This window comes from Canis lupus, chromosome 7 (assembly GCF_003254725.2).
Source record: "Canis lupus dingo isolate Sandy chromosome 7, ASM325472v2, whole genome shotgun sequence".
Classification (NCBI taxonomy): Eukaryota; Metazoa; Chordata; class Mammalia; order Carnivora; family Canidae; genus Canis; species Canis lupus.
This window is the reverse complement of record NC_064249.1, coordinates 64,550,671-64,574,036: the sequence shown is the minus strand read 5'-3', so window position 1 is coordinate 64,574,036 and position 23,366 is coordinate 64,550,671. Positions and strand designations below refer to the sequence as shown.

The following is a 23,366-nucleotide window of genomic DNA, read 5'->3' as shown; positions in this document are numbered from 1 at the left end:
CGACCGAGCGAGGCTTCCCGGGCCCAGGCTCCCAGCAGCCGGGCGCCGGCCACAGCGCTCCGCTCCCAGAGGCGGGCGCAGCAAACCTCCCGAGAGGCCCGGGGAGCCTTCCGCGCCCCAGGGGCAGCCCTGCCCCGGCGGGCGCCCGGGACCCCCTGGGCGCCGACACCCGCACCCGCCCCGGAGGAAGCGCAGGTGGCAGAGGCGCGGCCAAGACCCGCCCTCGGCCCGCGCGGCTTCCGGGTCACGCCCCCGCCCCGCCCCGCCCCGCCCCGCCCCGCGCGCCGCGCTGGGGCTCCGCCCTCCAGGAAAGGGGAGGAGCCTCCGGCGCTCGCTAGGCCCCACCGCCGCCCGGCGGCCGTCGCCCCTTTAAGCGCGGAGGCCGGCGGGTCACGTGCCGGACGGGGTGGGGGCGTGGCACCAGGAAGCGGCCTCCGGGCCCGTTCGGATCGCCGCCGCCGCCGCCGCCCGGCCCGACTCGCCGCCTCCCCGCCTCCCCGCCTCCCCGCGCCGGGCGCCGCTCGCCCCGCTCCACGCTGGCGGCCGCCCCGGGACTCCCCGCCGCAGCGGCGGCGCCCGCTATGGGCGAGGAGGACTACTATCTGGAGCTGTGCGAGCGGCCGGTGCACTTCGAGAAGGCGAACCCGGTCAACTGCGTCTTCTTCGATGAGGCCAACAAGCAGGTCCGGGCCGCCCGCGCCCTCCTCGCCCGCCGTCCCCGGCGCCGCAGGGGCGTCCCGCGCGCTCCCACGTGGGGAGCCGGGGGTGGGGGGGCCAGGCCTGGGGCCTCCCCTCCCGCTGCGGGCCGGCGCGGGCTCCGAGCTGCTGGGTGGGCGGAGGGACCCGGAGCCACTGGGCGGGGGGGGGGGGGGGGGGCGGGGGTTCTTCTCCAAAGTGACAGCTAGGAGGGCCCGAAGCTGTGCCACCCCCCTGCGGCGCCGCTCCCGTCCCAGCCCCCTTGGCTGTCTCATCCTGGGTTCCAGCGCGGGGTGGTCAGCTGTTGGCCCGCCGGCCCTTGCCTGGCGCCTTTGTTGTCTGCGTCCGTCCTCAGCCACCGCTGCAGTCGAGGATTCAGCCGTTGAGCTTGCCCTTGTTCTCGGAGTTTTGGAGGTGGTGCGGGGGGAGCGGTGCGAGGGGCAGCGGGTGTGCTCAAGTGCCTCAGCGGCGCCTGCGCCGGGCGGATTGACAGGTGTGGCCGCGGGGACCCGGCCGGGCCTCCACACTGGGCTGCGCTCGCAGCGCCGGGACCTTTTTTTTGGTCTCTGCGCTCTTGTGCTTTCAAGTTGATGTGAGCGTCGAGCATCTGCGGATTGGACGTGAGCTCAGCTGAGCCAGGAGTGGGGTGTAGTAGCGACAATCACTTGTCGGCTGGGGGATGTGTCTAAAGTCTTTCAAAGTTCAGTTAACGTTGCTGCTTTGCCCTCCCAGGTTTTTGCAGTTCGGTCAGGTGGAGCTACGGGCGTGGTGGTTAAAGGCCCAGAAGACAGGAATCCCATCTCATTCCGGTAACTATTAACATTCACAGAATAATTGTCACTTGTGAACAGAATGATGCGTTCAGAAGTTGGTTCTTAAAAGTTTGCCCTCTGGCTGTAAAAGGGTCTGAAGTGTACACACACAGGCAAATCCCTGCGTGTTAGGGAAGCAGACACCTGCTCTGAGTGCTGGTGGCGCACACCGGTACCACCTGTCAGAGTGAAGTGTGTAGCTGGGGCATCAAAGGCTCCAACGTGGGGAACCCACTTCCTGGCACCTGAAATTAGCAAGTGAGTTCGTTGATGTGCCCATTTCCAGCATCTCGGCCTGGGAAGGGCCTTCATTTCCTCATCTGGCCCAGGTCTTTTCAGGGTGTACGGTAGGTGGAGATTCCTGGTTAGTGCTGCCTATATAGTAATGTATATTAAGAAAACTCTATCATCCTCTAAAGGCAACTGGACGTCCCAGTCTGCGCAAGTTGAACCAGTAGAATTATGAATAGCACTTCCTTTCACTTTCGGAAGTATCTCGATTCGGTTGATAAGTTATCTGGTCTTTAACTCCTGTGATTACAGAAGAGGAAAGTACAACGTGGGCCCTCAGTTCAGTGGTGACTTAAATTTTTCGCAGGTGGCCTGTGCTAATAGGAAGCAGTTTTTTGAAGTAGGAAATGAATCACTCATCATTTGTTCAGCAAATGCCAATTGTAGCTGCTGTGCTAGGCACCGGGCATGTGAACATTTTGAATCTGACTGGCGCCTTTTGCAGAAATCATAACTTCAGCGTGGGAGACAAGTGTGTGGACACATTCTGTTGATTGTGAAAAGTGCTGTAATAGCACTCTGCTAGAATTTGAGCACACAAAAGAGATGAGACATTTGTCTTGGGGTAGGTGGGGGGAGACCACTGCCCTGGATGGGGAAGGCCTCAGGATGGAGCCTTTAAGGAAAACTTTTAAGCTTGAATGGGATGATTCTGCATGGGGAAGAGAGGAGGCCTTTGAGATGGAGGGAACATCAAGTGTAAAGGCAAACAAGCATGGTGTTTGGGGAATTCAGGTCTGTGTAATTGAGATCAGATGTCCTTGTAGGGAAGGGGAGGTGGTGATGGTTTGGCCACTGGCAAGAGTCACCTTCAACCTTATGTATTCTGCTATGGAAATAGGGAGGGCTTTTTCTTTTTCTTTTCTTTTTTTTTTTAATTTTTATTTAAGAGGGCTTTTTCTTCTTATTGAAAATTTGTAAGATGGGGCATGGTGTGATCTTATAAGGGCTTGGAAAGATCATGGTGCTCGCAACATTGAAGCTTCGTTAGTTGGGAGCATATCAAAGTCGGGGGTACCACTGAGAGATGATTGCAATAGTCCAAACCCAGGCACACTAAAGACCAGACCGAAGGCAGAGTAGACTGGTACCACATAGGCACTTGGGTGCTTAAGAAGGCCTGGGGTAGATCTTGATGGTCCTTTGGGTATGGAAAATGAGGTGAGCCTGAGATGGTCCAGATTTAGGGGCTTAGTAGGGTTTAAGGAGGAAGATACTGAATTTATCCTCTTTTAAAATTTAATTTTATGGGCAAAAGTTTTATTTTAGCAATTTTGTGTATTTTTAACAATTTTATTGTGGTAGGATTAACTGCCTGTATTTAACACATACAGTCGAGTTTTGACGAGTGTTAACCATCACCACAGTCAAAAGTTTGCTTGTAATGCTTTGAAGTCTATCCCTTGAATACCCTTTGTAACGTCTGTTTGACTACTCTCCTTCACATGCTCTGCTGTGAGGCGATGGGGAAGGACAGCTGGTAGTTTCTGGAGAAGGTTGCTGTGTGGGTCTTACTTATTTATGGCTAAGATGATTCTCAAGGGAAAATGCACCTGTTCTTAATTCGCCAGTCATTTGTTAGCCACAAAACTGTAAATTTCATCAGCAATTTGTTGCCGGTTGGATTTTGTTGTTTGAAAAGAAGTCCTGTTATTTTTAGAAACATGAGTTTCAGCTAAGATTTGTTCCTTCCTGAGTATTTAACATGTCTTTTCCTCACAAAATGCTAGATGCTGGAATTCAGTTATTAACTTTAACTCAGAACTTACTTTTTTCCTCCCTAAAGAATGGAAGACAAAGGAGAAGTGAAGTGCATCAAGTTTTCCTTGGAAAATAAGATATTGGCTGTTCAAAGGACCTCAAAGACTGTGGTAAGACATATCTTTATTTACTTATTTCAAGGTTTACTTATTTAAGCAATCTCTACCCAGTGTGGGGCTCAAATCCATGACTGCGAGATCAAGAGTCAAATGCCCTTCCAACTGAGCCAGAGCCAGTTTAAGTATAGCTTTAAATATAACATAAAGAAAATCACATTAAAGTACATTTAGAAGGGAATGAATTGCCAAAAAAAAAAAACAGTGTTAAAGGAAACTCTTATTATTTTATTTTATTTTATTTTATTTTATTTTATTTTATTTTATTTTATTTTTATTTTTATTTTATTTTTAAATTTTTATTTATTTATGATAGTCACAGAGAGAGAGAGAGGCAGAGACACAGGCGGAGGGAGAAGCAGGCTCCATGCACCGGGAGCCTGATGTGGGATTCGATCCCGGGTCTCCAGGATCGTGCCCTGGGCCAAAGGCAGGCGCTAAACTGCTGCGCCACCCAGGGATCCCAACTCTTATTATTTTAAAGCCATGAAAGTTATAGTTATGTTGTCTTGTATTTGAGCCTTGGGAATTTTTGGAGAAACACTTTCAAGGGATAAATACTTAGGACCTTAGTTTGTCATTTTTGACTTAATTTTTTTTGAAGTAATTTGGAACCTCAGGCCTGTCTTTTGTATTGATTGATAACTAGCAGCATAGATTATGTGAGGTGTATTTTTGGCAACTTTGTGAATTACCTTTCCCGGAATAGCTCCATTTATTCACTTCTTGCATCTTTGAATGCTTGACCCACTAGGAGTAGATGTTCAGAGCTGGAGCCCTGTTTGGCATTTTCGCCTTCGTAAGTATTCATCGTCATTTGTAAAATGGAGTGAAAGCTATTGGAAAGAGGCAGAATCTGATTTCTTTTTGTCAGTATTCACTGCTAAAAGTTTTGGAAAGCTTCTTTTTTTTTTTTTCTTTAAAGATTTAATTTATTTATTCATGAGAGACAGAGAGAGAGAGAGAGAGAGGCAGAGAGACAGGCAGAGGGAGAAGCAGGCTCCATGCAGGGAGCCAGACGTGGGACTCCATCCTGGGTCTCCAGGATCACACCCTGAGCCGAGGGCAGGCTCTAAACGGCTGAGCCACCCAGGGATCCTCCCCGCCTCCCGCCAAAAGCTTCTTATAAGATGCAGCAATGCATTTCCCTGAAATCAGTTGATTTTCAGTATCAGTTTCTAAACTCTGAGTATTTGGATTAACTTTTTTTTAATTGTGTTATAAGGCAGGTTGTCCACATTGGTCCTTTTAGTTCTTTGGTCTTTTATCAGTTTTCTTCTGATCACTTTTTAACAATTATTTATTTATTTATTTATTTATTTATATATATTTTTTAAGATTTTATTTATTTATTCATGAGAGACATAGAGAGAGAGAGATTGAGAGAGGCAGGGACACAAGCAGAGGGAGAAGCAAGCTCCATGCAAGGAGACTGATGTGGGACTTGATCCCGGGTCTCTAGGATCAGGCCCTGGGCTGACGGGGGCACTAAACCGCTGAGCCACCCGGGCTGCCCTGATCACTTTTTAAATGTGTCTTTTGTTGTCTGCCAATGTAGGTTGGCAGTATGCTGCTACTTGTTCTAAATTTCTTTCTTTCTTTTTTTTTTTTTTTTTTTTTTACTTTTCAGGATTTTTCTAACTTTATCCCGGATAGTTCTCAGCTGGAATACACTCAAGAGTGCAAGGTATGGACCAGATCCTTTCCCGGATGCAGGCCATTTCCCTGTGCTGGTCGTGTGGCGGGGTCATGGGCAGCACACACGTGGAGGCAGGCCCTGCTTTATGCTGAGACCTGCTGCTCGTGGGCTCTGTAACTCTGGACTAGTTTAAAAGTGTTAAAAGCCTGTTTCTTCGACAAGATGGAAGCAGGAGGATTAAATGGGTGACAAGATGTTCAGCACTGGGCAGTGTCAGCCGTTCCTCCTGAGCTGGCTGCGCCTCTGGGTCAGATCCTGGGTTTCTTTCACAACAGCCTCTTTGGGGGTTTTAGGAAGAGTTTTTTCCCCCTTCTCCCAACAATGAATCCTTTTCTTGATCTGTTGTCCTTGTGTCCTTCGAGTTTCGTTCCCTAAATGTAGATGCTAATCTGTTTTAATTAGATTTGCTGGGTCTAATGAACGAGGCTAGAGGGGACTCAGCTTCAAGTGGCAGTGTGGCACCCCGGAAACAGGCAGAAGGTGCTAAAGGCTGAATATGGCTTTTAGCAGCTTTGTCATTGTTGTGGTAAATGGAGTTCGGGGTGGCTCTGGGAGGAGGAAAGGCCCATTGGCCCAGGAACTGAGCCCTGTGCAGACCTCCTGACCCTGTGTGCACAGAAGAGCCCCTGTCACAGCCCCGTGTGCCCTCGGGCGCAGGGTGCTGCTGCACACTGGGTAAGGCAGACATGGGGGCTCCCGGCCCCAGTCCTGGGGTGGTAAGCATTCAGAGAACCTTTGGGCCTTTATGCTTTTATAATGCCTGTTTTTATGATATGGCCAACTAAGAGAAAGTCAGCCAACCTTCGATTCCTTAAAAGGGAACTTGGTATCCCTGAGGGCTGATCAGTTACTTTTCTCCGAAATTTAGGCTTTTCCCTCGTTCTTGAGCAGAAAGAATCAGAGTCAGGTGTTCAGTGAGATGTTCCAGATGGAAATCTGGGAACATTGTATTTAAAAGTTTGATTGTTAATAAGTGATCAAATCCAGGTAACTTTTAATAAAGAGTGATAGATATAGAATGTTTTATGCTTTTGAAAGACTCATTTGACAGAGTGAGCATGTGCACACAAGCAGGCGGAGCAGCAGGCAGAGGGAGAGGGAGAAGCAAGCTCACCGCTGAGCAGGGGACCTGACATGGAGCTCAGTTCCAGGACCCTGTGATCATGACCTGAGCTGAAGGCAGATGCTTAACTGACTGAGTCACCCAGGTGCCCCCCAATATCTTTTTTAATTAAAATTTTTTGTAATTCTTTTCAGACCAAGAATGCCAACATATTAGGATTCTGTTGGACCAGTTCTACTGAAATTGTCTTCATAACAGATCAAGGAATTGAATTTTACCAGGTAGTATGTTGATCATTTATTTTTGTGGGAGAAAAGTCCGTGATGGCAGTTTGGCAGCCTTTTGAATTCCATACTAAATAGATATTTTGAGATTCTAGAGTTTTAGTCTCTTGCTTAGGTTTTTATTTTTTTTCTAATTATAAGAAATACATGCTTTTTTATAAAACAACTAAACATTGGAAGGATATATGGAAGGTAAAAGTCCCCCCATAATCCCTAGAAATAACTAATGTGAACAGTTTAGTACATAATTCTTAATTTTCCTACGTACGTACAAACTTTTTTTTTTTCTTTTACAAAAACAGGAATGTTGTATATAAACTTTGTGGCTGGCTTTTTTTACATAGCAGTATGTCTTTTTTTTTTTTTTTAAGATTATTTATTTATTTATGAGAGACACAGGGAGAGAGAGAGAAAGGCAGAGACATAGGCAGAGGGAGAAGCAGGCTCCTCACAGGGAGCCCGATGTTGGACTCGATCCCAAGACACTGGGATCATGCCCTGAGCCGAAGGCAGACGCTCAACCACTGAGCCACCCAGGCATCCTTGCATAGCAGTATGTCTTGGACATTTGTCCATAATTTCTTTAAAAAAATTTTTTTTTTAAGTTTTATTTATTTAAGTAATTTCTACACCCAACATAGGCCTTGAACTCACAACCTTGAGATCAAGAGTCATGCTCCCTGCACACTGAGCTAGCCAGGTGCACTTGTCCATATTTTATTCTCACTAAATAATATTCTGTTGTGTGGGTATATTACAGTTTAACTTATTCCTTGTTGCTGAACCTCTGGCTTGTTTTCATGTTTTTGTGATTATAAAACAATTCAGTGAACATGCTTGCAAACATTTCTGTATGTTCTTGAGTGAAGCAGTTCTTGGAATTACAGCATAGGTATGAACATCCAAAAAGTTGAACAGATACCCTCCCTCCCTCCCTCCCTCCCTCCCTCCCTCCCTCCCTCCCTTCCTTCCTTCCTTCCTTCCTTCCTTTTTCTCTCTCTCTCTCTCTTCTTTCTCTCTCTCTCTCTCGCTTCCTTTCTCTCTCTCTTTTTCTCTCTTTCTCCCCTGCATGAAGCCTGCTTTTCCCTCTGCCTATGTCTCTTTCTCTGTATCTCTCATGAATAAATAAGTAAAATCTTTCTTTTCTTTTTTTTATTTTCTTAAAGACTTATTTATTTATTCATGAGAGACATAGGCAGAGGGAGAAGCAGGTGGGCTCCCTGCAGGCAGCCCGATGTGGGACTTGATCCTAGAACTCCAGTATCATGCCCTGAGCCAAAGGTAGACACTCAGCCGCCAAGCCAACCAGGTGTCCCCCCTTTTTTTTTTTAAGAAAAAAGTCTTTAAAAAAATAAATTAAAAAATAATTTAAAAAAATCTTTCTTTCAAATAGACTCCACACCCACCGTGGGGCTCAAACTCACACCCCCAAGATCAAGAGTGGCTCGCTCTTCTGCCTGAGCCACCCAGGCACTCCTGCACTTTAGCTTTCAATGTAGGAATTTCCATTTTCCATGGTTTTGCCAGAACTGCATATTATCAGTCCATAGACATATATTCTGGATAGTAACCCTTTATCAGATAAATGGTTTGCAAATATTTCCCATTTCTTTTCACTCTGTTGACTTAACTTTATACCTGCCTTATCATCTCGTAGTGTGTTCCAACTGCCTGACCTTGAGAAATGCGTCTGAGAATGCTCGGCGGAGCCTATCTAGAGAGTGTTGTTAGGATTCTCTCAGCGTTTAATTTTGTTGACCCAATGAAAGCAGTATAATTTAGAATCTATGGATGGAGAAAATACACTGGTTTAAGCAAAATGTGAGATGTTAATGCCCCACGTTTTGCTGTGGGGCTGTCATCAAAATCTTTGTAATGACCATCAGAAACTGCACAAATGTCTTCCACACAGAGAGTTTTGTATGTATGGTAGTGTGGGAAGGATCACTTGCTTCACTGAAGGGTTCCTTCGGTGGCAGTCATACGGCTTTCTGTCCTCTATAGTGGAAAAGCATACATTTATGTCACCTAGGTGGTCTTCAGCTCTTCAAGAAATGAGTTAAAGAGGACTCCTTTTTTTTTTATCCCAATTGTCAAGATAACCTTTTCCTTCAGACCCTGACCTCCCTCAGCACAGAGTTCTGTGAGCATTTAATGTCTTGGGGCTCCACTCCAGGATCCTTAATGGATCAGAATATTTACAGTATATTTAAGACCTGACTAGAAAATACTAGGTTTGTATGCGGCGTCTCATGAGTATGATCATTAGTGACAGGGGCTGCTTCCAGGCTCGGTACTAACTGGGGTCAGGATGGAGGCCAGGAGGAAAGCAGGTACCGCAGGCTGGTGGTGGCTCATCCAGTGTGAGGCTTCCAGGGCAGGGCTGCTCCCTCTCTTTGGTGGATGGTGCCCGACAGTGCGGGGAACTGGCCAGCCTGGGCTGTACCTACAGTAACTGGTGTCTGAGCCTTTGTTTTCTCCTCGCTCGGGTGTCTGTGGTGCCCACACATCAGGGTTGCGGTGAGAGAGTACGTGAGCCAAGATTTCTAACGTCCTGAGCACCAGATCAAAATTTTCAGTTTTATTTAGTGATTTTTTTTCCCTGCTTTTTAAATTAAACTTAATTTTTAAAAAAGATTTATTTATTTATTTATTCATGAGAGACACAGGGAGAGAGAGAGAGGCAGAGACACAGGCAGAGGGAGAAGCAGGCTCCATGCAGGGAGCCTGATGTGGGACTTGATCCCGGGACTCCAGGATCACGCCCTGGGCCGAAGGCGGCGCTAAACCACTGAGCCACCCGGGCTGCCCATTATTTATTTATTTGAGAGAGAGAGAGAGAGAGAGAGAGAGATTGAGTGGGAGTGGGGGCCAGAGGGAGAGGGAGAAGCCGACTCCCCGCTGAGCGTGGAGCTCAAGGCTCTGAGATCAGGACCTGAGTGACTGAGCCACCCAGGCGCCGTGCTTTTTATTGTTTTCTTCACTTACTGTCCATTGTCTTTCCATTTTACTGTTTTAAAATAACGATTCTGTTTCTGGGACTTTGCTTCAGGTGTTACCAGAGAAACGGAATCTGAAACTCCTGAAGAGCCAGAATATCAATGTGAACTGGTACATGTACTGCCCCGAGGGTGCTGTGATCCTGCTGTCTACCACGGTCCTTGGAAATGTGCTGCAGCCCTTTTATTTTCGGGTAAGAGCGAGCCTCTTCTTAGGAAAGGCTCCTCCCCACCCCTTCCTCTGACGTCCTAGGGTGACTTCAGGCGGTCAAGTTCCTCCAGGCGATGACCTCCCCACTTCTGGCCGCTAGAGGGTGGACTCTACCCTCCCATCCCTTCCAAGAATGGCTCCTTGGGTGGGGACAGACCCCCGGAGGAAAGGACACAGTGGGACTTTGGAAGGGATGGAAAGACTGTGTGCGCAGCCTCAGTGGTTTCTGTAGGGAATGCTGAAGCAGCAGAGGGGTTTAATCAGCTTTTCCTGATTACTTTAATCACCCAAACAGGCTGGCACGATGTCGAAGCTGCCCAAGTTTGAGATTGAATTGCCAGCGGTGCCCAAGTCAACTAAGCTGAACCTTTCTGAGAGAGACATTGCGATGGCCACGATGTATGTCTGTCTTTTGAGAGAATTCCTTCTTGAAATTGCTTTTGGTGATAGAAGTAGTGCATTGTAAGCACTGCAGGCTGCCCTTGGCCAGCTGCCCTCTGAGCACATGATAGAGACTTGCCCCTTTCCCTCTCGGTGTCTAGATTTTGTGACTATAGAAAACCTTTTGTCAGCATGGCATTCTTTGCTGATTTTACTAGCTTTGTGACTTTAGGGAGGTTTTTTCCCCATCATTCTAGTCTGATAAAATGAAAGCACTGGACTAGTGTGTCTTTTAGGGGTTTTAATTCTAGAATTAAATTTTTTTTTTTTGTTCTGTGAGTAGTTGAAGCTTATCAAGGACTATTTTTAAAAAGATTTATTTATTTATTTGAGAGAGAGAGTGTGCCATTGAGAGAGAGCATAAGTGGAGGGAACGGCAAAGAAAGAAGCAGACTCCCCACCGAGCAGGGAACCCAACGTGGGGCTCGATCCCAGGACCCTGAGATCATGACCTGAGCTGAAGGCAGGTGCTTAACTGACTGAGCCACCCAGGCACACTTATCAAGGACTTTTCTTTTTGCTAAAATATATCCCATTTGTTCTAAAGAAGAACATAGTTTCAGTTTTTTATCTAACAATCATGGAACTGAATTACTTACGCAGGAAGGTATGTCTTCACTTGTAAATGCAGATTATCTCAATTTGTGCTTCATTATGGAAGTTTTAAACACATAATAATAGAAACTGATACAAAGAATACCCCATATACCCTATTCAAAAATGTCAAAATTTTGTTCCATTTTGTTCCTAAATTACTTCAGATTCTTCTTTGGTCTAAAATAGTGGTTTTGAAGTTTAACATTTTTTACCAGGTAGGATCCTTTTTTTTTTTAAGGCAGTCTTCGGTGGCATCCTTGTTTAAAAAATAGAGTGAGAGCAGTCCTCACGCACTAGCCGCAGGGACCCACTGCCTTGCCTTTATGCTCGTCCCTGTGGCAGACTGAGCGCAGTGTCGGCCCCTGGAACAGCAGTATGCACGCAGGAACTGGACCTAGCAGCATTGGTTCCGTGAGGTCTACAAATGAAGACAATTTTCCTATTATCAAGGAAGATAGAGAAAGTTACGGAAGATAGAGAAGGTAGAGAAAGTTACGGAAGAAGAAAACAGACTTAGTTTATGATTCAAGGATAGCTACAAATAACATTTTTTTTTTCTAGTAGTTTTAGACATCATGGTTGTATTTTCTTTTTAAAGTGTTGTGATTAGGGACGCCTAGGTGGCTCAGCAGTTGAGCGGCTGCCTTCGGCCCGGGGCATGATCCTGGAGTCCCAGGATCAAGTCCCACATCGGGCTCCCTCTGGGGAGCCTGCTTCTCCCTCTGCCTGTGTCTCTGCCTCTCTCTCTGTCTCTCATGAATAAATAAGATATTTTTAAAAAAAGTGTTATGATTGAACGATATTTGGTTTTGTGTTCCCCTTTTCACTTTCTAATTGGCTTTGCTTTTTTTTTTAATTACATACATATTTTTGTTAGTTGTGAAATACTGTATTAGTGAATCTGTCCTAATTAATGATGATGGCCTCGTAATTCAGCATTTAGAATGGAGGAATTTCCAGTGGCCCGCTGTGACGTCTTGTCTCTTTGCCCTCTAGATACGGACAGCTTTATGTTCTCTTCTTGAGGCATCATTCTCGGACCTCCAATAGTACAGGAGCGGAGGTAGTCCTATATCATCTACCACGGTATATTTAATGCTGTCCTCTTTCTCCAATTTTAAAATATGAACTAAAGCTTGTCGATCTATTTTTTGACCTTTGTGTTATCCTACAGAGAAGGTGCCTGTAAAAAGACGCATATACTAAAGTTATCTCGGACGGGGAAGTTTGCCCTGAATGTGGTGGATAACCTGGTGGTCGTTCATCATCAGGATACAGAGGTAGGAGCTGTGTGTGTGTGTGTGTGTGTGTCTGGTCTGCCAGTGTTGCTAAAAAGAGTCGTGAAAATCGACAAACATTCAGAACAAAGACTAGAAAGTGCTCTTCATGCTAAAGCTTTGGTCTTCCAGATGCAAATGGGTTTGGTATTCTAGACAGTTCAGGAAAAAAAGAGTGCTTCCCTCTCTATTGACAGTTAATTAAAAACTATTCCAGAAAGTAGCACCGGAGGATATTTGACTCTGGCACAATCATTTGGTTGAATCGACTAAGCTAGGAATTTACTGCAGAACCACAGTTCTACATGAGCATGTGAACTTTGTACTTCCTTTGTAAGGATGAATGATCGTGCTGAGAGACAGTGATTCTGAGGCTCCTGTGTGGCCCAGGAGAAAGACTAGAATGGGTCCTGCTTTTTCCTGTGTGGTTGGCTGGGCATCTGGTTGTAGACAAGCCCCTTTTGTCCCATGCCTCCTGCAGGATGGTGACACCCTTATCTTGATTAGAGAAGGTATTGTGAGTCAAGGTGAAAAAGATCTGCAGAAATCACTTGGAGCACTTCGGGGGCTCCCTGTCATCAACGCCAGAAGTGTACGTGTCCGCGTGAGCGTGGGGAGCAATGTCACAGTGTTGTGATATCACAGCATGCTCCTCCCCACGTAGAGCCGGCCCGCAGGGGTGCGGTGTGTGCAGACTCAGTAGGCTGACAGGAGTGGCAGGATGCGAGAGAATGGAAGGGGCAGGTCGAGCAGTCATGGCCTGTTTCTGCATCCAAGTTTATTTCTCTCCACTTTAGACCTCGGTGATATTTGACATCAAGTTAAGAGGAGAGTTTGATGGCACTGTCACCTTCCATCACCCGGTGCTCCCAGCGCGCTCCATTCAGCCCTATCAGATCCCCGTGGCAGGTAAGGGGACCTCCGCGTGGCAGTTGGAATGAGGAGTGTACACAGGGGTTCCCAGGGCCATGTGCTTGGCGGAGGGGTGGTTTTGTTTTGTTTTAATGAAAACCCTACTGATGGTATTAGTAAGATTGTGCTGTGAAAGGCATTTTGTAAGATAAATGAATCTTCTTTTGAAGAAGATAGAATGATTGCTCTGAGCTGTAAAATGGGAAGTGGGGAGGGGTGCCTGGCTGGCTTGGTGGGTAGAGCACACGGCTCTTCGGGGTCGTGAGTGTCAGCGCCACATTGGGCGCAGAGCCTACTCAAAGCATAGTAAAAGTAGATAAATTTCAGTCGGGATTACCCACTGAAGCCAAAAGATCTTTTAAATTAATGATTGAATAAGTCCTCCGTTTTCTGTTTGCCTGTGCTTTGTAACCCTGGGATGAAACGGGGCTGCTTCTGGCTGTTACGTGAACCGGGATCACTTTTCCAGGTCTTTCTCACACATTCTGTGTCATGGCTACTTGGTGAAAACTGCATTCTCTTTTCACTGGTGGTCACAGGAAGAGCTTAAAGCTGTGCCGCTTTGCTTATTCGAAATCTGCCCTGTCCTAGGCAGGAGGAGGAGGAAGTCAGAGGAGAGGAGGTCAGGCTTTTGGGGAAGGAAGAAACTGTTGGGCTCTTTTTGCCTTTTCCCAGCGTAATTTATTTCAAGGTAGAGCTCACATAACATTCAGCTCTCTTAAAGGAGATGGGAGCAGTGTCCATGCGTGTGTACAGCCTCACATCTGGAGCTTCGGTAACAGTGTTTTCTTTTTTTTTTTTTTTTTTAATTTTTATTTATTTATGATAGTCACACAGAGAGAGAGAGAGAGAGGCAGAGACATAGGTAGAGGGAGAAGCAGGCTCCATGCACTGGGAGCCCGATGTGGGATTCGATCCCGGGTCTCCAGGATCGCGCCCCGCGCCAAAGGCAGGCGCTAAACCGCTGCGCCACCCAGGGATCCCCAGTGTTTTCTTTTTAAAAGGGATCCCTGTCAGATAGTATTGCTGGCGTGGGCCCCGCTGCAGTCAGGAGGCACTTGCACCTGTCAGGGAAGATTCCAGTCAGGCTGTGGCTGAGAGTTTCGCAAGAGCTCCGCCTCCAGTCTGCCTGCCTTGACTTGTGGGATCAGCCAAAATTTAGTAACTCTGGCAGCACTGGGGGAGGAAGGAGCTAGGTCTTTTTTTTTTTTTTTTTTTTTTTTAATATTTGTGGATTTATTTATTCATGAGAGACATAGAGACAGAGACATAGAGGGAGAAGCAGGCTCCTCGCGGGGAGCTCAATGGGGGACTTGACCCCAGAATCCTGGAATCACGACCTGAGCCAAAGGCAGACGCTCAACCACTGAGTCCCCTGGGGGGCCCAAAGGAGCTAGTTCTTAGGTTAGATTGAGTCTTTTGGCTTTCTGTGTTCCTTCCAGCATCTCCCTTTTTTTGGGTTAATAACGTTAGCATTAAAAGAATAGGGCAGCCCGGGTGGCTCAGCAGTTTAGCACTGCCTTCAGCCCGCGGCCTGATCCTGGAGACCCTGGATCGAGTCCCACGTCAGGCTCCCTGCATGGAGCCTGCTTCTCCCTTTGCCTGTGTCTCTGCCTCTCTCTCTCTCTGTCTCTCATGAATAAATTAAAAAAAAAAAGATTTTAAAAGAATAGATTGTGTGTGGGCACCTGGGCGACTCCGTTAAGTGCCGACTCTTGATTTTAGCTCAGTTGTGATCTCAGGGTCCTGAGATCCAGCCCTGCATCGGGTTCCGTGCTGGGTATGAAGCCTGCTTAAGAGCCTCTCACCACGCACGTGTGTGCGTGCGCTGTTTCCCCATCTTTCTCATTGTGTCAGATGTTTATCTTCTATCTGCTGCTTACTTGGCAGGAAGGTAACTGCTGGTGAATTGGAGGGAAAGGCATCTTGAGATACTAAAAACCTGCTCTGGGTCAGTTGTTTGGGACCAGTTAGGAGGCGGTCAGGTTCTAATTGGCTAGTTGTAATAAATCAGATGCCAGGTGTGATCAAAATAATAGCCTAGGCAAAGGTTAAGACCTTAAAGGTCCATGGAATCTCTGGCCTCCAGATTGTAGGCTGATAAAGCAGGTTTTTTTTTTCACAGTTAATGGCTTTGTGTCTTGTTTTCCTGCCAGATTGTAAGCCCCGTGCAGGCTCGCAGTGTCTTGGTGTGTTGCCCGCCTGGTGCTGTGGCAGGGCGTGCCGTCTGGAGGAGCTTGTTAGGCTGTTTTGAGAGACGACACCAGCGAATTAGGGAAGAGCCAGCTGCTCTCATTTCCCCTTCTGGTTTTGGTTTGTTCAGCCAGTATTTCTGGAGCTGACTACACATTAGGCTTTAATACCCAAGGACACCTGGCTCGTCCCTGAGAGCGGTTAAGTCAACATGATTGGCAGCCAGAATTGAGGCCCACGTGCAAACCTTCCCCCCTCAGGTTCCAAATGCAAGTGTTCTCTGCTTTAGCTTGTCGGACCCAGTGGCCCTTTCCTCTTTTGGGTGGTCTGTTCAAAATGACCACCTTTTCCAACCACTGGTTAAAACTGGTGCTCTGATTGTACCTGGGTAATCGGAACAAAACCGGGAGCGATGCTTAGGTTGCAGGGCTGTGTGTCGGGTTCACCGTGGGCTGCCCGCCTGACGCCTGGGCCGTGTCGCTGGTTGTTGTGCGTCCTTGGCGTGGAAGGTCTTTTGGGGTCTGTTTCCTAGATGAGATCTCTGTGCCTTGATCTGCTTTGTGTAGTGGAGAATTGAGCTAATTATTTTAGGTAATTAAATCACAAAACCCTTTTATTCGAAGTGGTATCAGTGAGTTATGTGGGGATTTGATTTTGAATCATCCAGGAACATTTCTCAGTTCCTTATTGCAAGTGTGTAAATGATGATGTGTCATCTTCGGTTATTACAGAAGAACCAACGACTCTGAATAAATTCTTGATACCCTACCTTTCCCCTTCTTGGGAGGACATTTTCTTTCTTTTTTTTTTTTTTTTGGGAGGACATTTTCATGGATTGTTCTCCACTTCCCCCTCCCTCCTCCTATGTGTTATCAGTGGGACAAGACCATTCACTCCTTCCTCATTTAACTCCAGTTGAATAAACATTTACTGAAGGCTTTAAAAAGTACTGCATTTCACATCCTAAACGCTGGTATTGGCAGGATTTTCGGATGGCACCATCCTTGAGCACCTGTGTGTTTCCCCTTTGTAGGTCCTGCTCCTGTGACCAGCCAGTCTCCTGTCCCGTGCAAACTCTGTATCCTTTACAACAGCCTTGCTGCCGTGCACAGAACGGAAGCTGTCACCCTGTGTACTGGTGTCTGAGAGTGGTCCTGAGGCCTTAGCCTCGCCAGCTGTGAACTATCTGAAGAGCGTCCTGGGAGCCAAGTAGCCTCTGCAAATGTGGGGCGGGTGGGGCGGGACAGTGCTAATCAGAGCTGGGTTTGTCCCTTGTTTTCTCCTCTTGCGGTGTACTGTTTCCTATACCATGCAGATTCTTCATCCTGGATTGTCTTTCAACCTGACATCATCATCAGTGCAAGCCAAGGTGGGTCAGAGGGGACGGTCGTCACATTAGACAATAGGCTTTGGGTCACAGTGGCCAGTGACGTTTTTGAGGTGAATCTGAGAGTGGACCACTCCCTTCAACCCCATCATATGGGATAATTTTTCACTTTGTACTCTGTTCTCTGTTATTCTGTATTTTATCCTGAGCCTAGGTTATCTTTAAAATTAACAACGAAAAAAAATAAATAAATAAAAATAAATAAAATTAACAACGAGGAATGGCCATTCCCCTGCTTTTAGCCCATTCAGCTCTGTCCATTCTGAAAAGCTAGCCCCATAGCGTAGTGTGCAAGGCCCTGCCTGTCCTATCCTTACCTCCCACCGCCGCATCGGCAGGTGTCCGTGACCTTTTCTGTTCCCTGTATGCACAGAAGGGCACTTGTGCCTCCCACTGTGCTGGGGACGACCCCCCCCCCCCCCGCCCCCCCGCCCAGGATGCTCGTTGTCTTCCTGGTAGCCCCCTAGCACCTGTGGCTTCCCGTTAGTGTACTTCCTGTGTTGGTCTTCAGCCACCCGTGCATTCTCTTGTCTCATCCACGAGGATTCCCAGGGAGAGAATCAGCACTAGTGCCCGTGGGACCCCCCTGCATGTAGAATTCCCTTCTCTCCTCTCCAACTGCAGTGGTGCTAGCTCTGGGCCAGCTGTGGGCGAATTGAGAAGGGGATCCTGAGATCATTTTTTTTTTAATTTTATTTATTCATGAGAGACAGAGGCAGAGACACAGGCAGAGGGAGAAGCAGGCTCCATGCAGGGAGCCTGATACGGGACTTGATCCCGGGTCCCCAGGGTCACGGCCCGGGCTGAAGGCAGCGCTAAACCGCTGAGCAACCCAGGCTGCCCTTGAGATCATTTTTAATGCAGTGATGAATTCTCTTGTGGCGCCCCAGTTGAGAGAGGTACTACTTGCCTACCTGGCACTGTGGGTGTTCGAGAAAGTCACGGAATGATGAATGGATGAATCATGAAATTCCCTTGGGAGCCCCTGGAGTTACCTTTTGACTGAAGAGCCAGTGCTGGGGAAACCACAGTACAGGACCCGTGTTATTACCACACATTAACATCTTTTTCAATCTTCGAGACTACAAAGGAGCTGGGTACAGGACCGGAAGTGCTCTGAGCTCATTAAAGACTTGTCACCCATGCACCTGGGTAGCTTAGTAGGTTAAGCATCGCCTTCAGCTTAGGTCATGATCCCAGGGTTGTGGGATTGAGCGCCACATCGGGTTCCCTGCTCTGTGGGGAGTCTGCTTCTCCATCTGCCCCTCCCCCTGCTTACTCTCTTTCTTTCTCTCAAAATCTTAAAAAAAATAATGCCTTGTTACCCCTGTTTCGAAAGTTATACCGTTGATGCCCCTCTGATCGGGGGGTGGGAGGGTGGGGGTGGCAGGGCACTTTGTCATATGGAGCCATCGAGCACGCAGTTGTAATATGGCTGCGGTCCTTCCGTCAGGCACATCCTGCATGTCCCAGGCTGCGCTGGGGTTAGTGAGACAAAGATGGTATCTGTGCTCCTCAGGATTCCCCTGACCCCAGGCCCCCCATGATTGTATCAGGGGAACCATCTTTTAGACTTTTGTTCTGATTTGCATCCCATGTGAAATGTGCTGCTTCTCCATCCAGGCTACCTCTGGAACCTCCAAGTGAAGCTTCAGCCCATCGTAAACCTCTTGCCAGATAAAGGAAGACTGATGGACTTTCTCCTCCAGAGGAAGGAATGCAAGATGGTCATCCTGTCTGTCTGTTCGCAGAGTAAGTGGACCAGTCCCCCCATTCCTCAGTCTGATTCTCATATTGGGCCTGTGCTGCCCACCCGCTTTCTTGGAAGCCGGCCCACATATTTCTGCCTTGTGCACAGCCTGTAGCCTCATCCCACACTTTCTAAAGGGTGGATTATTTAACCCCCTGGAAAGGTGATGAAATATCAAAATCAAAATGACTCATAGTGACTTGGGGAGAAAACCTAATAGGGCAGTCCCATGTGTGAGCATCTGAGACCCAGCTGGCGCGCCTAAGGGAGCGCCCCTGCCCCTGGCCTGAAAGCAGACATTTCTCAGCTTCCTAGTCACTTAACTACGTAGATATCTGCCCGGAGTACTTTCTCCTGAAAGCCTCCGTAGAGACTTTTCCTAGTGCCCAGGCAGGGCAGTGAGGGAGTTCTGCGCTCCAGGTCTTCACAAACGATTTCATTTCTCCAAATGCCCATGGAAGGTAGGTCTGCCCTGGTGGCCCTTGGAGGGGAGTTCTGTCGCAGCCCCGTGTTTTAAGTTCTGAAACGGACGGAAACTCGGTTGACCTGTGCACATTCTTTCCAGTGTTGAGTGAGTCAGACAGAGCAACGTTACCTGTGATTGCCACGGTTTTTGACAAACTCAATCACGAGTATAAGAAGTACCTGGATGCTGAGCAGAGCTACACAATGGTATGCTGTGTGTATGCTGTGACGAGGGCTCCTCTCCACCCGTGTGTGTCCTAAGTAATTGTGCTGCAAGGTCCTGGGGGAATAACACTGCTGAGGCTGGTGTGCTGGAGGGCAGGGTGGCTGCAGCGGGGAGCAGCTGGTTCAGAGTTCGTGTGGCCCACTAGCTTGACGCTATCACCTACTGCTTGCACCTTTCTTTTTTATTAAGATTTTTTTTTGAGAGAGCGCATGTGCGCGTAAACCAACAGGGGAGAGAGGGAGCCCAATGTGGGGCTCGATCCCAGGACCCAGGGGTCATGACCTGAGCTGAAGGCAGATGCTGAACTGACTGAGCCCCCCAGGAGCCTCTCACCTTTTGTTTCCGTTCTGTGTCAGATCCTACACTTAGGTCTTCGGTCTTTCTTGTCTTATGGATAAGAAAGTTGGCTTCAGTTTTGCAGTATTTTATGCATCCTTCTGCCAAAGTCAGAGCTTAGACTTAATTAGTAGAAGTATAACCATTTTGCCACCTCTTTTTTCTTTCCTGTTAGCCTGTAATAGCTATAAAAGCAAGAGTTCTCCTGGCTTTGGGTCAGTGTCCTGTCGGGATAGTGATTAAATATTAGCACTGTGCTTTCACGTAGCACTTTCGAGTGTTTGTTGTGAAGGCCTGGAGACATTAACGAGGCTTATAGCCCGGTTCTGCTCTGCTGTTAGGATGAGTGGAATGAAGTATTTCCCTTCAAGGATCTGATTAGCCCTAACACTAAAAGTGGAAGTGGATGTAAGCCATGGGAAGCCCAGAACTGCACTCCCCTTTAGCTCCTCGGGGTAACAGGACTGACGCCAGCTGCCAAAGGCTGAGCGATCTTGGAGTGTGCCTGTCCTTGTCCTGTTAGACACGAAGGGGGCAGAGGAGGGCTGAGCTCTTCCAGAGCCTTCCTGGCCTTGCTGCTAGCGTACTAGACCGTGGGAAGCAATAGGGCTGCTCCCCAGTGGTTTCCTGTGCTTCCCTGCCCTGGCTCTGCGGCTTCATAAACATGGGCCAGTCAAGAGCGTGGTGCAGCCTGTCAGTCCTCCTGCCCCAGCTTCTGCACCGGGGCACACCTCCCGCCCCAGCTTCTGCACCGAGGCACACCTCTCAAAAATCCCAACTCAGGGTCTCATAAGTGGCGTTTCCTTACTGTAGGGTCAGGGCTTCACAAAACAAACATGCAGTATGCCATTCTGTTTTTATTAGCTAACAAATACCAGAAAGCCTGTGATTAAGAAAAGTAAGGATTTGAGGTTACAGAAAAGTGTCTTAAGAGGAAATGGACTTAGGCCTCTTAGCTCCATTCAAGAACGTTAGCCTGTTTCCAAGATGAGCAACTCGGGCCTCCTAAGCCCTGTCCCTGCACGGGAAAACTAGCTTTGTCCAAGGAAATAATAAGCTCGCCCTCCGCTCCTTTCTGGGGCTCACAGGGTTTGGGGATTCAGCCTTCTGAGATTACCTGGAAGACGACGGTCACATTTGCACTGTGTTGTGTAGGCACTAGAAGCGGGGCAGAGCCGGAGCAGCCCACTTCTCAAAAGGCCAGTGCGGACCCAGGCTGTGATCGATCAGTCCGACATGTACACCCACGTCCTGTCGGTGTTCACTGAGAAGAAGGTAGGTGACAGAGCCCCCACACAAAGATCGTGTTTGCAGGGAGTCAGTTGAGCAGTGGTAGGACTCAGGATGGGACTAGACAACTGGAGTGGTCCTGGGCGGAGACCTGGTGCCGGTAGTTGGACTTCTAATACTCAGGCCAAAACAGGACCATTGGCCAGGGAGGTTCCGGAGGGCAATGGAACTCTGGGCCAGATTCATGTGGACACAAGTGGTGGTAAATGAGGGGCTGCGGGTGGCCTCCTTGCGAGTCTTTGAGGTTTTGAAGACTTTTTTTTCCCTCCGCAGGACATGCCTCATAAATTTGTGATAGCCGTGCTGATGGAATACATTCGCTCTCTTAACCAGTTTCAGATCACAGTGCAGGTACCCTCACATCAGCTCGGGTTGTCCCTAATTAGAGGAGCAGGGGCCACACACCAGACCCAGAATTCTGGGTGACTTTCCCATGTTGTTCTTCGGTGGGGAGGGGTGTTCAGTCAAGGGTCCTGTTGACGCGCAGGTGGCAGAAACTTCTCCACTGATGGTGGAAGCACGCACCCATCACCTAGAATAGCTCCAGCCCTGGCCCTGCATGGCCTCTGCTCTGGTGTAGTTGGGTGGTTGGGAGACAGGCGGTCCTTCCATCTCTGTCCCCAGCATTACTTACACGAGCTGGTCATCAAGACGCTGGTCCAGCACAACCTCTTTTATATGCTGCATCAGTTCCTGCAGTACCACGTCCTCAGCGACTCCAAGCCTTTGGTACGTGTCCCCAGGGTTCTGCCTCTGTGATTAAAGACCTAGGATTTAACCTTCTGACCTCTTATGCTGAAGCTAGTTTGAAAATGTGTCTTTCAGGCTTGTTTGCTCTTATCCCTAGAAAGTTTCTACCCTCCCGCCCACCAGCTATCTCTGGATATGCTGAAGGTAACTTGCTGTAGCCACGTTTTAAACCGCATTCCAGCCTGTCCCTGCAGCTGGCACTTACTGGACCTTTCTCCCTCCCTTCCAGCGCCTCTCGACAGCCAACGACGAGATCGTCGAAGTGCTGCTTTCCAAACACCAAGTGTTAGCCGCCTTACGGTTCATCCGGGGCATTGGCGGCCACGACAACATTTCTGCACGAAAATTTTTAGATGCCGCGAAGCAGACTGAAGACAACATGCTTTTCTATACTATATTTCGGTTTTTTGAACAGCGAAACCAGCGTTTGCGAGGGAACCCTAACTTTACGCCAGGTGAGGACAGGGCAGCAGTGAAAAGAACGAGGGTGGGGGGCGGGGTGGGACGGGGTGGTGATGGTGGTGCTGATGGAAGCTGGATGAGGAGGTGAGAAGCCTTTGGGTGAACTCTCCTAAGGAGAACTCCGGGTTAGCTTTTTTAGGAACAAAATTCTGTGATTGTGCTAAGAGGAAATTCAGTACGCCAGTGGAATCTAAATTCTGCTCTGGGACTTGCAGTGAATGCATTCTGGGCAGTGGGAATGCTCCTTTCTGAAGAGGCAGGGACGAGACAGGAAACGGTGACCGGAAACGGTGACTAAGGGGTGTCAGAGGGAGAGGGCCTTGTCTTAGGCAGGAAACCTAAGGCATCCGCTTCTCGAGGGTGGGGAAGGAGCATGCGCTGCTCTGCTTCAGGCCCACCAGCTTTTGGAAGCTTAGTCGACAGTGCAGGCTGGCATGACCAGGACAGGCAAGCTTCTCTACTCGTGTCTCAAGGCAGACGGTGATTCGCTAGGGGGTGTGAAGGTGTCCAACAGCCCTGGCGTGAACTGTACAAATAAAAAGGACAACTCAAAAGCTTAGGAAAACAAAGTATTTATGAAAGAAAAATAAGTTAAAACCCACCATACAGATCTATGAGCCCTAAAGTGTTCATTCTCTTGTTTTCCTCTTTTCACGTCACATCTGATGAAATCTGTATTTCCTTTATAGGAGAACATTGTGAAGAACATGTTGCCTTTTTCAAACAGGTTTTTGGAGACCAAGCTCTAATGAGGCCTACAACATTCTGAAATCCCTTGCTAGGTTTTTTTTATATATATAAAAATGTGTACAAAGTTAATTTATTGCATTAATAAAGCTCTTTAAACTACAAAATGTTATAGTAAAGTGTATCTACAATATCCTCAAATGTTACTAAAAATATGGTATAGAACCTGTGTTGTGATGGCTTACTCCAAAAACAAACAAACAAAAGAAAAACATTGCATTGATTGGCCTTTAAAAAGTGTCAGGGAGCAGATCCCACTCAGCCTTGCCAGTGTCGCCTTCTGCCTGCCCTGGGTCTTGTTCCTGGAGAAGCCGGAAGGCCCCTCAGCGTCCTGGAGTTGCCTTCCGATCTGGTAATACTGCTTCACACGTCAGATCTGCAGTCCTGAGGTTGAAAGCTGTTCTGGTGGTGTCTGGTACTGTCTGGTGTCCAGCTCCGCCCTGACGATGCAGCTACTGTCCAGTGGTAAACCGACCGACCCGCAGACACAGTTCAAGGTCCCCAAACCTCACGAGAGGCTAGAAGTTCAGGAGCTGCTCTCGCTCTGTACCTTTGTATCGCTCCTGGGAGGCCAAACTTTTGGCTTTATTTATTGATGGGC

At 48.1% G+C, this 23,366-nt stretch overlaps 2 protein-coding genes across 2 annotated transcripts in view; one reads left to right on the top strand and one right to left on the bottom strand.

Moving 5' to 3' along the window:
* Positions 1–455: 455 nt before the first annotated feature.
* RMC1 (regulator of MON1-CCZ1) lies at positions 456–22,872 on the top strand. Its single transcript, XM_025429311.3, has 20 exons — positions 456–683; positions 1,429–1,505; positions 3,586–3,670; positions 5,307–5,363; positions 6,633–6,719; positions 9,775–9,915; positions 10,228–10,331; positions 11,967–12,056; positions 12,145–12,250; positions 13,045–13,156; positions 16,386–16,430; positions 16,668–16,721; positions 18,363–18,491; positions 19,055–19,161; positions 20,672–20,791; positions 21,080–21,157; positions 21,431–21,535; positions 21,632–21,700; positions 21,786–22,011; positions 22,708–22,872. Exons 1-20 carry the CDS (start codon positions 582–584, stop codon positions 22,785–22,787), a joined length of 1,974 nt encoding a protein of 657 aa, XP_025285096.1. The 5' UTR covers positions 456–581; the 3' UTR covers positions 22,788–22,872.
* NPC1 (NPC intracellular cholesterol transporter 1) overlaps positions 22,575–23,366 on the bottom strand; it is a 52,919-nt gene continuing 52,127 nt past the window's right edge. Inside the window, exon 25 of the mRNA XM_025429310.3 lies at positions 22,575–23,366. Coding sequence (XP_025285095.1) covers positions 23,284–23,366 — 83 coding nt within the window. The 3' untranslated portion in view covers positions 22,575–23,283.

What these genes read in the sequence shown, in the direction of transcription:
- RMC1 (XM_025429311.3), top strand. Translation starts at nt 582, where the DNA reads ATGGGCGAGGAGGACTACTATCTGGAGCTGTGCGAGCGGCCGGTGCAC. An exon ending in TCGATGAGGCCAACAAGCAG is followed by an intron (nt 684 to 1,428) that starts GTCCGGGCCGCC and finishes TTGCCCTCCCAG; the next exon opens with GTTTTTGCAGTTCGGTCAGG. An exon ending in TGCAGCCCTTTTATTTTCGG is followed by an intron (nt 9,916 to 10,227) that starts GTAAGAGCGAGC and finishes TCACCCAAACAG; the next exon opens with GCTGGCACGATGTCGAAGCT.